The sequence below is a fragment of the Carlito syrichta genome, unplaced genomic scaffold (genome assembly GCF_000164805.1).
Source record: "Carlito syrichta isolate Samal-C Ts95f unplaced genomic scaffold, Tarsius_syrichta-2.0.1 Scaffold305565, whole genome shotgun sequence".
NCBI classification, from domain to species: Eukaryota; Metazoa; Chordata; class Mammalia; order Primates; family Tarsiidae; genus Carlito; species Carlito syrichta.
Genome location: NW_007249661.1, coordinates 91,115 through 103,580, shown reverse-complemented (window position 1 = coordinate 103,580; position 12,466 = coordinate 91,115). Strand labels below are relative to the sequence as shown.

Genomic DNA, 12,466 nt, shown 5'->3' with positions numbered 1-12,466 from the left:
CTTCCTCTATAAAAACACTCTCTGCTCTTCCCTTTCCTATTTCTCTTTCTCCTTCTCTACCAATGGGAAAACAGAACAAAACTGAAAACTTAAAAGTGTATAGCTGGATATGCAAGTATTTTCTTTGAATATCTTCCTACCTAGCTCTCTTTGTTTGCCGTCTCTTCTTGCAATCTGGATTTCATCACCTATTTGGAAACATTCAGTATTTGAAATTGCACAATTATACTTTCACTGAGTTGTAGGCTTATTTGTTCTGAAAATATGAAGCTTAAGTTCCAAGGCCCCTCTCTTGCAAATTCCCCTATAAAACTCTTAGGTGAGTCCTAGCCATGTGTTTCACATGGTCATATAGTTTTTGAAAAGTATCTAAAGTAAGCTTGTTGGTTCTCCTTCCAGAAGGGCAGTGTAAAAGGTTTTGTAGATTCACATTTTAGTAAAACAAGCATAAATAATTTTAAAATCTTTGGACATTGTCCTAAATATGTATATCGACAATGAAACATTTATTTATGAGTGTCTTCACTATAAGAATTAATGAATAAGGCCAGGTTCAGTGGCTCAGTCTGTCATCCCAGCAATTTGGTAGGCTGAGGCAAGTGAATTGCTTGAGCCCACAGATTTGAGACCAACCTGGGCAGCTTGGCAAGATCTCATCTCTACAATAAATAAAAAATTAGAGGGGTGTGGTAGCACATGCCTGTAGTTCCAGCTAGTTGGAAGGCTGAGGCGGAAGGATCACCAATATCCAGCAGGTCGAGGATGTGGTGGTGGCCGTGAGCGTGCCACTGCACTCCAGTCTGGGTGACAGAGTGAGATGCCAGCTCAAAAAAAATTAATGAATAAGTATTTAATATTTCATTTCCTACATTTTGTCTGGAGGCAAAATAATATATCAATATCCATTATATTTTCTCTTTGATGTCTGATGTAAATTTTTTTTTTGAGTTGGAATCTTTTTCCATCACCCAGGCTGGACTGCAGTGGCATGCATGCTCACCCCAGTGGTCACCCCAGCGTTGACCTGCTGGGCTCCAGTGATCCTACTGCCTCAGTCTTCCAAGTAGCCAGAAGAAAAGAAAGTTTTACACAATATATTAAGTAGGTGAGAGGGTCATGGGAGAAGCTGAATGTTAATCAGTCACTGTTGTATCAACATTCTTATAATAAATTACTTTAATATGACTTCCATAACTTTCTCAGATGACATAGCTATTGCATCATCTATCTTGGTGACACAAAAAACCAATTTGGACTATGTTGGGAAATTTTATGACTCCACCTTTTGGATGCAAAATACTGGAAATGCTCATGTATCTTACCTCTTCTCTCGCAGACTAGGGAGCACCCTAGACATGGCTTCAGAGATCCTCATGGCAGAACCAATGTGTCTCATTGAGAACACTCAAGGGCAACTGAAGGTTAATCCGGAAACTTTGGAGATCCTGTCTGACATTATCCAGCCTTTCGTAGTTGTGGCTATTGCAGGCCAGTGCCGCACAGGCAAATCCCACTTGATGAACAAGCTGGCAGGGAAGAAGAAAGGTAACTGGCACCAGCAAAGCTCAGATGATCCTCTTCTGTCCACCCACATTGTCAACATCCACCATGGGGATATGAGGAGAGCAAGTTAGAGATGGGGCTTACTATAGTTTTTATAGGGTTTGCTTGTTCCCTCCAATCTCATGTTAAAATTTGATACCTAATGTTAAGGGTGTAGACCTAATGGGAGGTGTTGGGGTCATAGGGGTGTGTCTGTCATGAAAGGCTTAGTTCCATGTTTGCTGTAATCAATGAGTTCTCATTCTAAACGTTTCTGATTGAGCCGGTTGTCACAAAAAGCTTGGCACAGTCATCCCCTTTTTCTCTTGCTTCCTCTCTCACCATGTGATCTCTACACACTTGCTGCCTTCACCTTTCACCAAGAATAGAAGCAGTCTGAGGCCCTCACCAGATGTAGATTCTGGTGCTGGGCTTCTTGTACAGCATGCAGAACTGTGAGCCAAATAAACCTCTTTCGTAAAAAAAGAAAAAAAATTACCTAGCCTCAGCTACTTCTTTATAGTAACTCTAAACAGTTCACAGTTGACCTTTTCATCGTCAATCTATTCTGGAGAATAAGAGTCAGCTCCCTAAGTCTCCTTACTGTGTCTTAGTTTTTCTTTTTAAAGTGTAAATTGTTCCTCTTCTATAAAAGGTAAGGCAGAAATAAAAATAAATAATGTACATATTAATAAAGTGAAATAAGGTATAAGACATTTATTAAGATGTTCATGTGGTAGCAATAACTTATCAATGATCATTAAGGATGCAAAAATGTTTCAATTTATAGTGGATATTTTTAATTAGTTTTTTTAAAGATACATAACATAAAATTTACTCTAAAAACCATTTTTAAAAATTGAGATAGGTTCTCCCTATGTTGCTCAGGCAGGTCTTGAACTCCTGAGTCAAGGGGTCTCCCCACCTCAGCCTCCAAAACAGCTGGGATTACAGGTGTAAGCCACTGTACCTGGCTATTCTTGCAACCATTTTGGGGAATACCTTTTGGCTGTGCAACCATATCCTCTATCCATCTCCAGAATTTTTTCAAACTCCCCAACAGAAACTGTTTCCATTTAACAAATATTACCTATTCATCCCTCTCTCACCACCATTCTACATTCTGTCTCTATGAATTTGACCCCTGGGCAATGGCTAGCACTCTGGACTCTGAATTTGACTGTTGTAAGAACTTCATTGGAATTTTGACAGGAATGCGTTGAATCTGTATTGCCACTTTGGTAGTAGTAGCATCTTAAGAACATTGAGTCTTCCAAACCATCTTTCTAGTTATTGTCTTTCTAATTATTGTGTCTACCTTAATTTCTCTCAGTACCACTTTGGTTTTTGCTATAAAAGTTTTCACTTCCTTGGTTTAGTTTATTCATATATAGTTTATTATTTTGATGCTTTTGTAAATGTAATTTTTTCTCAATTTCTTTTTCAGATTGTTCATTATTAGTGTATAATAATGCATCTGATTTCTGTATGTTGATTGTGTATGATGCAAATATACTAAATTCGTTTCTTAGTTCTAACAGTTCATTGGAGGAATGTTTAAGGTTTTGTACATCTACAATCATGTCATCGGTGTGCAGATCATTTCACTTCTATCTTTACAGTTTAAATGCCTTCTGTTTCCTTCTCCTGCCCAATTCCCCTGGATAACACTTCCACTACTATGTTGAACAGAAGTGGCAAAAGTGGGCACACTTGCGTAGTCCTTGATCTTAGAGGAAAAGTTTCTGTCTTGCATCTTTGAGTAGGATATTGGCTGTAGGTTTTTCATATGAGTTAATTCTGTTGAAATAGCTTTCATCTACTTATAGTTTATTGACTCTTTTTATCATAAAATAGTTGAATTTTTTCATGTTAGATATTCCTCTTTCCTTGTTTCTTTGATTTCAAAAAGATCAACACTCGTTTCACTTTTAGTTATCTTTCCTAACTTTGATTATGCTTTTATCTCATTTTTCAACATTTCCTCCTATTAAAATTCCAAACCATCTCCTCCCCACTTCACTCACTTTCAGGCTTCTTTTTGGGCTCCACGGTGCAGTCTCACACCAAAGAAATCTGGATGTGGTATGTCCCTCATCCCAAGAAATCAAAACACATTCTAGTTCTTCTTGACACTGAAGGCTTGGGAGATGTAGAGAAGGTAAGGAAGGAGGATTTAATTTTGGAATAAACTCTATATGTCTGGATATTCTGTAAGATATTTAGTCTTTATCCATAAATAGGAGCTCACACTTAACTATAATATGTTTTTCATTCCATATCACAAGGGGAAATTTACCAGTCAGTGATTGCTAAAGACAGAATCCTAACTGAGATTACTGGTGATCAACAGACTTCGTTTATACTAACAGCAGAATTTAAGCTATATGAGCTAAACTACCCATCAAAAGTAGAATGTATTTTTAAAGTGGTGCATATACATAATGGAGTATTATGCAGCCGTAGAGAAGAACAAAACAATGGACTTGACAGAAAATTGAATGGAGTTGGAGACCATCATACTTAGTCAACTACCACAGAAAAAAAGGAGTGAATGCCACATGTTCTCACTCATAAGTGGGCCCGGATCACTAGTCACTTTAGCACAAGGGAGGCATCCACAGTCTCTGGGCACTGCTAGAAAGGCACGGAGGGAGAAGAGTGAAAGGCACGTGACGACCCAAAAGATACCTGACCTGCGACTGGGAGAGTGAGGGCCAATTAGAAGCCCAAGCTTCACTTGCATGCAGCCTACTTTTGTAGTCAACCCTCACTTGTGCCCCACATCTCTATAATAAATAAATAATAATAATACAAATTATTCAAAGCCCAAGGCTTATGAATAATCATTTTTTTTTTTTGGATTTGGATTTTGTTTGAATATTGTTAGTCTAACAAATTCTCACTTGAAAATGCATACTTTTACCACTGCTGATTTTAAAACACTGCTGACCCAATTGTGTTCTGATTTCCAGGGTGACAACGAGAATGACTCCTGGATCTTTGCCCTGGCCATCCTCCTGAGCAGCACCTTTGTATACAATAGCATGGGAACCATCAACCAGCAGGCCATGGACCATCTGCAGTATCCTTTCATGGTCCAGATGAGCCCCAAAGTCAGCCATATTAATAAACCTGCATGGCTGTGAATCCTGGTTGAATTTAGCTCAAAAAGAGAAAATATTATTAAAAAATAATTCAAGTGCAGGAGAAAGATCCCATTTCTTATTTTAGAGACCGTTGGGTTAAGAACAGAAACAAAATGAAGGTTTGGGAATAATGTGGAACTAATATGGGATGGGAGGCCCTGTTCATTTTTGCCCCTTTCCTTAGTAAGCTGCTCAGCTACGTGACAGAACTGACAGATGGAATCCGAGCAAAATCCTCACCTGAGGAGAATGAGGTTGAGGATTCAGCTGACTTCATAGGCTTCTTCCCAGACTTTGTGTGGACTCTGAGAGATGTGACTCTCAAGTTGGAAGCAGATGAACAAGTCCTCTCAGCAGACGACTACCTGCAGAATTCCCTAAAGCTAAAGTCAGGTAACAGAGACTAGGGACAGGAACACAGGGAGGAGGAACACCTAGAACTACATAGCATTTTTTGAGGGTGGCTTGCTTACATTTACAGTTTTCTCTTTCAACTCACCAGGCTATTCTTATGACATAATTCCTATTTCATATCTGACTTTATAAATTCATTTTTAATTGACTAATCCTCTGGAATAAAAACAAAATCTTTTTTCCTCCTATTTTTAGTTGACACATAATGATTGTACATATTTATGGGATACATAGAGTGGTATTTCAATAAATGTATACAATACATAATTACCAAATCAGTGTAATCAGTCTATCACCTCAAACATTGGTCATTTCTTTGTTTTGTGATCATTCTGAATCCTGTCTTCTAGCTTTGTGAAAACATATACTAAATTATCATCAACCATATTCCCCCTACAGTTCTTCAGAACACCAGAAATTTTTTCTCGTATCTATCTGCAACCTTATAGAAGTTAATCAACATCTTCCCATCCTCCATACCCTGCAACCCTTCTCAGCCTCTGATACCCACAATTCTACTCTCGACTTAAATAAGCTCATTTTATTCCCCTCCCATATATGAGTGAGAACTTGTGCCTTTATTGTTTTCTGTCTGTCTTATTTTGCTTAACCTTGTTTTTTACAGAGATGTGGGATGAAAGTCATTATGAACTACATAAGTATGGGGCATGAAGGTGAAGTGTTGGCTTCTTACTGGCCCTCAGTGCCCCTGGTAGTTGACCAGGTTCCCTTTGTGTTGTCACCTGTAACTCACTCTCTCCCCTTCTTCCCTCCCTCCCCTAGACGTACCCAGAGACTGATGATCCTCCTTTTGTGCCAATGTGACTAATGATCAGGGCCCACTTATGAGTGGCTAATTCTTTTATTTATTGTAGAGACGAGGTTTGTCTTGCCCAGGCTGGTCTTGAACCCCTTGGTTCAGGCAGTCCTCTCACCTCTGCCTTCCAAAGTGCTGGGATTGCAGGTGTGAGCCACTGAGCCTGGCATTGTTGTCTACTTTTTAATGGGCTTTTCTGTTGAGTTTCTTCAGCCCCTCATATATTTTTAATATTAGTCCTTTGTTGGATGAACAGTTTGCAAATTATTTTATCCATTTTATGGGTTTCCTCCTTACTTTGTGGATTGTTTCCTTTGCTTTGCAGAAGCTTTTGGGTATAATTTAGTTGCATTTGTCTATTTGTGTTGCCTGTGCTTTGAAAGTTTTAGCCATAAAATCTTTGCTTAGACCAATGTCCTGACATGTTTCCCTTATGTTTTCTTCTAGTAGTTTTATCATTTCAAGTCTTATGTATAAGTCCTTAGTCCATTTTCAATTGGTTTTTATATGTGGTAAAAGATAGGGGTCCAGTTTCATTTTTCTGTGCATGACTACCTAGTATTTCTAGCACCAATTATTGAAGGTGTCCTTTTCCCAGTACATGTCCTTGGTACCTTTATCTAAAAAAATCAGTTGGCTGTAGATACTAGGAGAACCCCCCAGGAAAACTGAATTATCTTTGGAGGGCAGGCCCTTTTTACAGATTTCCTCCACTATGTGTTTAGGAACCCACTGGTGACAGTGTACCAGCTAGCATTGTTGTGAGAGGCTGCATTTGGCTTCAGTGAATTTTTTGTGATGATTCTTTCAATGCATTTGCCTATTTCATGATGGGTGATTTACAAGTGCACATGCCCACACTGTGCTGAGTGTTCAGCAGTTTTTGATCAAAAAACAGCATGACTCCATGCCCTACCTTCCCTACTCACCCAATCTCACCCTGAGTGACTTTTTGTTTTTGTTTCCTGGATGAAAAAAGTCCTCAAAGGACACATTTTGTCAATGTGAAAGAGGTGAGACCAAAACATTGCAGAAGCACTAAAAGGCATCAAAATTGGTGAGTTCAAAAACTGTTTTGAGCAGTGGAAAAGGTATTACATCAAATGGAGAGTATTTTGAAGGTGAAAACTTTAAACATGTAAGAATAAATACACAATTTTTTACAAATAAATTCTGGGTTTTTGAGGGGTCCCCCCCTCATATGTGGCTTTATTTCTAGATTTTTTTAAATCTGTTGATTATTTGGCCTTTTGTTATTATTTCTGCATATAAAGTTTTAGGGTTGGTTTTCTATTTCTATGAAAAATACTGCTAGTATTTTGACAGAAACTGCATTGAATCTATAGAATTCTTTTAGGAGTGTTGTCATTTTAACAGTATTAATTCTTCTGATTCATGACCATGAGATGTCTTTCTTTTTTCAAATCTTTTTCAATTTCATTCATCAGTTTTGTTTTACTTTTTTAGAGGTTATGATCTTATTGGTTAAATTTATTCCTAGGCATTGCATTTTTTGTATGTAGCTATTGTAAGTAGGATTACTTTTTTTTTTTTTTTTTGAGTTGAAGTTTTACTCTGTCGCCCAGACTGGAGTGCAGTGGCCTCGACCTGCTGGGCTCCAGAGATCCTTCCGCCTCAGCCTTCCAAGTAGCTGGAACGACAGGCGCACGCTACCATGCCCAGCTAATTTTTTGATTTATTGCAGAGATGAGGTCTTGCCAAGTTGCCCAGGTGGGTCTCGAACCCATGGGCTCAGGCAATCCACTCACCTCAGCCTCCCAAAGGCGTGGGATTACAGGATGAGCCACCGAACCCGGCTAGGATTACTTTCTTGATTCATCAGTTTCTTAAAGATTTCTGAAAATCACTGATTTTTGTATGCTGATTTTGTATCCTAAAAAATTTACTAAATTTATCAGTGCTAAAATTTTTGGTGGATTTCAGGTTTTTTTATATATAAGATCGTGATATTTGTAAAGAATAATAATTTGGCTATCTTTTTTTCAATTTTAATGCCTTGTATTTTTGTTTCTTATCTAACTGCTTGGGCTAAAACTTCTAATATTATGTTAAATAAGAGTGGTGAAAGTAGGTATTCTCATCCTTTTCCATTTCCTAGAGACAGCGCTTTCGACTTTTCCCCATTCAGTATGATATTAACTGTGGGTCCGTCATATATAGCTTTGATGATACTTATGCCTAATTAGTTGAATTTTTTTTTATCATGAATGGATGTTCAATTTTTATCAAATGCTTGTTCTGAGACTTTAGAGATAATCTATGGTTTTGTCCTTTATTCCTTTGATGTGTAGTATCAGATTTGCTGATTTGCAAATGTTGAAACATTTCGGCATTCAGGAGACAAATCTCACCTGATCATGTTGTATTATCTTGTTGATGTGTTGTTGGAGTAGGTTTGCTATCAGTTTGTTGAGGACTTTTGTTCATCATGGATATTGGCCTAGGATTTTCTTTTTTGGCTGTGTCCTTGTCTGGCTTTGGTATCAGGATCAGGCAGGCCTTGTAGAATGAGTTTGAAAGAATTTGATCTTCTTCAATATTTTGGTAATAATTTCATAAAAATTGATGTTAGTTCTTCTTTAAAACTTTAGTGTAATTCAGCAATAGAATCATCCGGTCCAGGATTTTTCTTTCTTGGGAGCCTTTTTATAATGGATTCTATCTTATTAGTCCTTAACAGTCTGTTCAGGTATTCTATTTCTTCCTGGTTCTATCTTGGTAGAATATATATCCAGTAATTTATATATTTTTTCTAGGCTTTTCAATTTCTTAGCATATGGCTGTTCAAAATAGTTTCTAACGATTCTTTGTTTTGGGTGGTACCAGCTATAATATTTCAGATAAATCTGTGTTATGTCCATTCTGTCTATAGTGCAGATTAAGATCAACGTTTCTCTATTGATTTTCTGTTAAATGATCTTCCCGGTGCAGACCATTGAGTCCACCCTATTGTTGTATTGAGGTCTCTCTCCTCAGGTCTTATACTATTTGCTTCATATATCTGGCGCTCTGGTGTTGACATATACGTCATTGTTGTATTCTTTTGCTAAATTGATACCATTGTCATTATATAATGACCTTATTTGTCTCTTTTTACATTTTATTTTACCTAAAGTCTGCTCTGTGTGATATAAGTATAGCAATTCCCACATACTTGGGGCTTGGTTTGGCTGTTTTTCCATGGAATATTATTTTTCTATCCCTTCACTTCCAGCCTGTGTGTCTTTACAGGTAGTGAGTCTCTTGTAGACAGCTCATAGTTACATTGGGTTTTGGGGGTTTTTTTAAATTTATTCTGCTAGTCTCTGTCTTTTGACTGGAAATTAATACTGTTTGCAGGCAAACCTGTTATTAATAGGTGAGGATCTATTTCTGTCATTTTGTTCAATGTTTCCAGATGGTTTTGTGTATCCTTAATCTCTTTCTTCCCTTTTATTGTTTACCTTTACAATTGGGTGGGTTTTTTGTAGTGTTCATTTTGGTCCTTTCTCTTTCCTTTTTGTGTAACTGCAAGTAAGTTTTATATTTTCTGTATTTCATGATAATAGATATTCTCCTCAGGCAGGCTGGTCCTCACGCACCAGTGGCGACTGTGGTTGGCCTGAGCAGACTGGTGTTCAGTCACCTAGGTGGCCTGCACAGTCAAGGGAAGTGACAGCAGCAGATTGTATGGGTTGGCTTCACATCCTTGAGCAGCATGCATGGTGCTAGTAGTGGCAGCAGGGGGGCGACCCACTCTCGGGTTCCTGGGTGCCATATGCAGGCACCTGAAGAGGAGACAGTGGGCTAGGCAGGACAGTACCCAGGCCCCAGATGACATATGCAGGTGGGTGATGGTGGCAGCAGGCTGGGCGGCTTGGACCTTGGGCTCCCCAAAGACAACACAGTCACTGGTGGCAGCAGGCAGAACAAGATGGCTTGCACAGGCGGTGGTACTGGTAAGCAGAACAGACTCGTTCCCAGACACCTGCAGAGTGAAATGAGCATAGCAGTTTCGGGCAGGGGCGACCTGTCCTCAGACTTCAACACCACATGCATGTGAACCAGTGTCAGTGGCGGGAGCTAGGGGAGGGGAATTGTTCTCAGACCCCGGAGGACTCATGCAGGTGCACTTCAGCCTGATGTTAGAGTGGGTGGGGTTGCTGTTGGTGGCAGTGGGCTCCGGCGGTTGTTTTTCAGGCTCTGGGAAGCACATACTTTGACTTTCTTTGGCCTGGGGACAGCCTCCCTAATGTACTGGACCACCTGCCTCCTGAAGTGAATACGTCCTGGGCTAGATTGCTGGGAGCCCAGCTGCACGTCTGGGTCCAGTCAACATCATGACACCACAACCCTTTGAAGAAGGTATCAGCAAGGCTCCAGGAATATGGGCATCAGGGCTGTTTGGCCAAGGGACAGGATTTAGTCTGGTGGGTGCTGCGTTCTCAATATGGTACCATGGTCAGGTTCTTGGATCTAGGGTGTTGAGTGGGACCAGCGTGAACGCCTTCTCTGAACATAGCAGTTGTATGGTTTCTAGGTGACAGTTGCTTATACCGGGCTCAGGGACTGCAGAGGCCAGAGGTTCTCCTGTGTCTTGGACTGTGGATGTCTAGAGGGAATGTGGATTGCCAGGAATCTCGCACATATCTTTTGCCCAAATGGGAGTCCCTCCCCATCCTCAAGCCAATCTTATTCTTTGTTACTTCCTTGCTGAATTCCAGTGTGTGCTCTCAGAGATTCTCTCTACAGTGTGTAGCTATCTACTCATAGTTGTGCTTTTTTGTAAGGAGGTGGGTGATTGGCCTGTCTAGTCAGTCGTCTTCCACACTCAAAGTTCATTTCCTCTTCTTTTTCCCTGTAGTACTAAAGGTTGCTTTTGTCTCCCTGATTAGGTTTCGTGAGGCTGCATTTAGCTAAAGCATGTGAAGTAGAACAAACATTTACTTGAAAAACACTCTACTAGCTATCATTTCTTTTTATTTTTATCCAGGTACCAGTAAAAAAGTTGATAATTATAACCTTCCTCGACTCTGCATCCGGAAGTCCTTTCCAAATAAGAAATGCTTTGTCTTCTGCCCACCTACTGACTGGAAGAAGCTTACCCAGCTGGAGACACTACATGATGATGAGGTGGACTCTGATTTTGTGAAACAAGTGGAAGAATTCTGTTCTCATATCTTCAGCCATTCTAAAGTTAAAACTCTTCCAGGAGGCATCAGGGTCAATGGGCCACGTGAGTCCTCTTCCACATCCTTCTACTCATTGTTAAGAAGACTAAGAGAGAATGGAATAGCATGCACTTAGTTTCAGCTTTAAGACATGCAGGGTTAACTATTAATACAGTTAAATTCTAACCATTTGGGCAAATATCTAATGCTTAACTTTAATCAAATCTTTGAATGGGAAAGACAGTGAAGCCCAACGTAAGGAAACTCTGTCCTTAATATCGTCCTAGTAGCCGGGCTCGGTGGCTCAGCCTGTAATCCCGCGCCTTTGGGAGTCTGAGGTTAGTAGATTGCCTGAGCCCACAGGTTCGAGACCCGCCTGGGCAACTTGGCGAGACCTCATCTCTACAATAAAATTTAAAAAATCAGCCAGGCGTGGTAGTGCATGCCTGTAATTCCGGCTACTCGGAAGACTGAGGCGAAAGAATCGCTGGAGCCCAGTGGGTCGATGCTGCAGTGGCTGGGAGCGGCCACTGCACTCCAGTCTGGGCGACAGAGTGAGACTCCAACTCAAAAAATATATATATATCGTGCCAGTAAGCTGGATTTACACTGTGAAGTTCACTCTCCAATAAACACATGTGTAGCTACTTAAATTTAAGAGGAAATAAAAATTCAGATCACGCAGCATCATTTCAAAAACTCAAGAGCTACATATAACTAGTGACTTCAGTAATGGACACCAAGCACATAGAACATTTTATATCTCAGAAAATTTTTTTTTTTGGACAACATTGAGTTGTAATGAATCCAAAGAAGCACTCCTTCCAATTAAAATAGTACTGTTTGCTCCACAAATATTAATCAAAGGCAAACCATGGGCATGATACTGAGGACAGATGATACAGACATAAATGAGAGAGATATGGTTTTTTTTCTTTTCTTTTCTTTTGGTTTCTTCTCAAGCAATGTTTGAGCCTCAAGTAGATACAAGCATTCTAAAAAACAGGTTTCCTTTATATAGAACACCTCTTGTGTGCACAAATATCACCAGGGTATATTGCCAAAGAAAATGTTCTATTTCAGTAGGTCTGAGGCAAGGCCTAACAATCGACATTTCTATGAGGCTTTCCAGTGATGCTGATGATATTGATGAGGCAAAAGATGATAAAAGAGAATTATGCAGAAGAGAGACTTCCTCACTCTATCTACCACAAAGAACATAATTTGTTTTCTATGTGTAGGTCTACAGAACCTGATACTAACTTATGTCACTGCCATCAAAAGCGGGGATCTGCCCTGCATGGAGAATGCAGTCCTGGCCTTGGCCCAGATAGAGAACTCGGCCGCAGTGCAAAAGGCCATTGCCCACTCTG

The 12,466-nt window shown here is 39.7% G+C and overlaps 1 protein-coding gene across 1 annotated transcript in view; it reads left to right on the top strand.

Moving 5' to 3' along the window:
* Positions 1–1,355: 1,355 nt before the first annotated feature.
* Positions 1,356–12,466, top strand: part of LOC103264092 (guanylate-binding protein 1-like) — a 15,730-nt gene continuing 4,619 nt past the window's right edge. Inside the window, 6 exon segments of the mRNA XM_008061740.1 lie at positions 1,356–1,545; positions 3,576–3,703; positions 4,518–4,627; positions 4,888–5,084; positions 10,916–11,158; positions 12,335–12,456. Of these exon segments, the coding sequence (XP_008059931.1) occupies positions 1,356–1,545; positions 3,576–3,703; positions 4,518–4,627; positions 4,888–5,084; positions 10,916–11,158; positions 12,335–12,456 (990 nt within the window).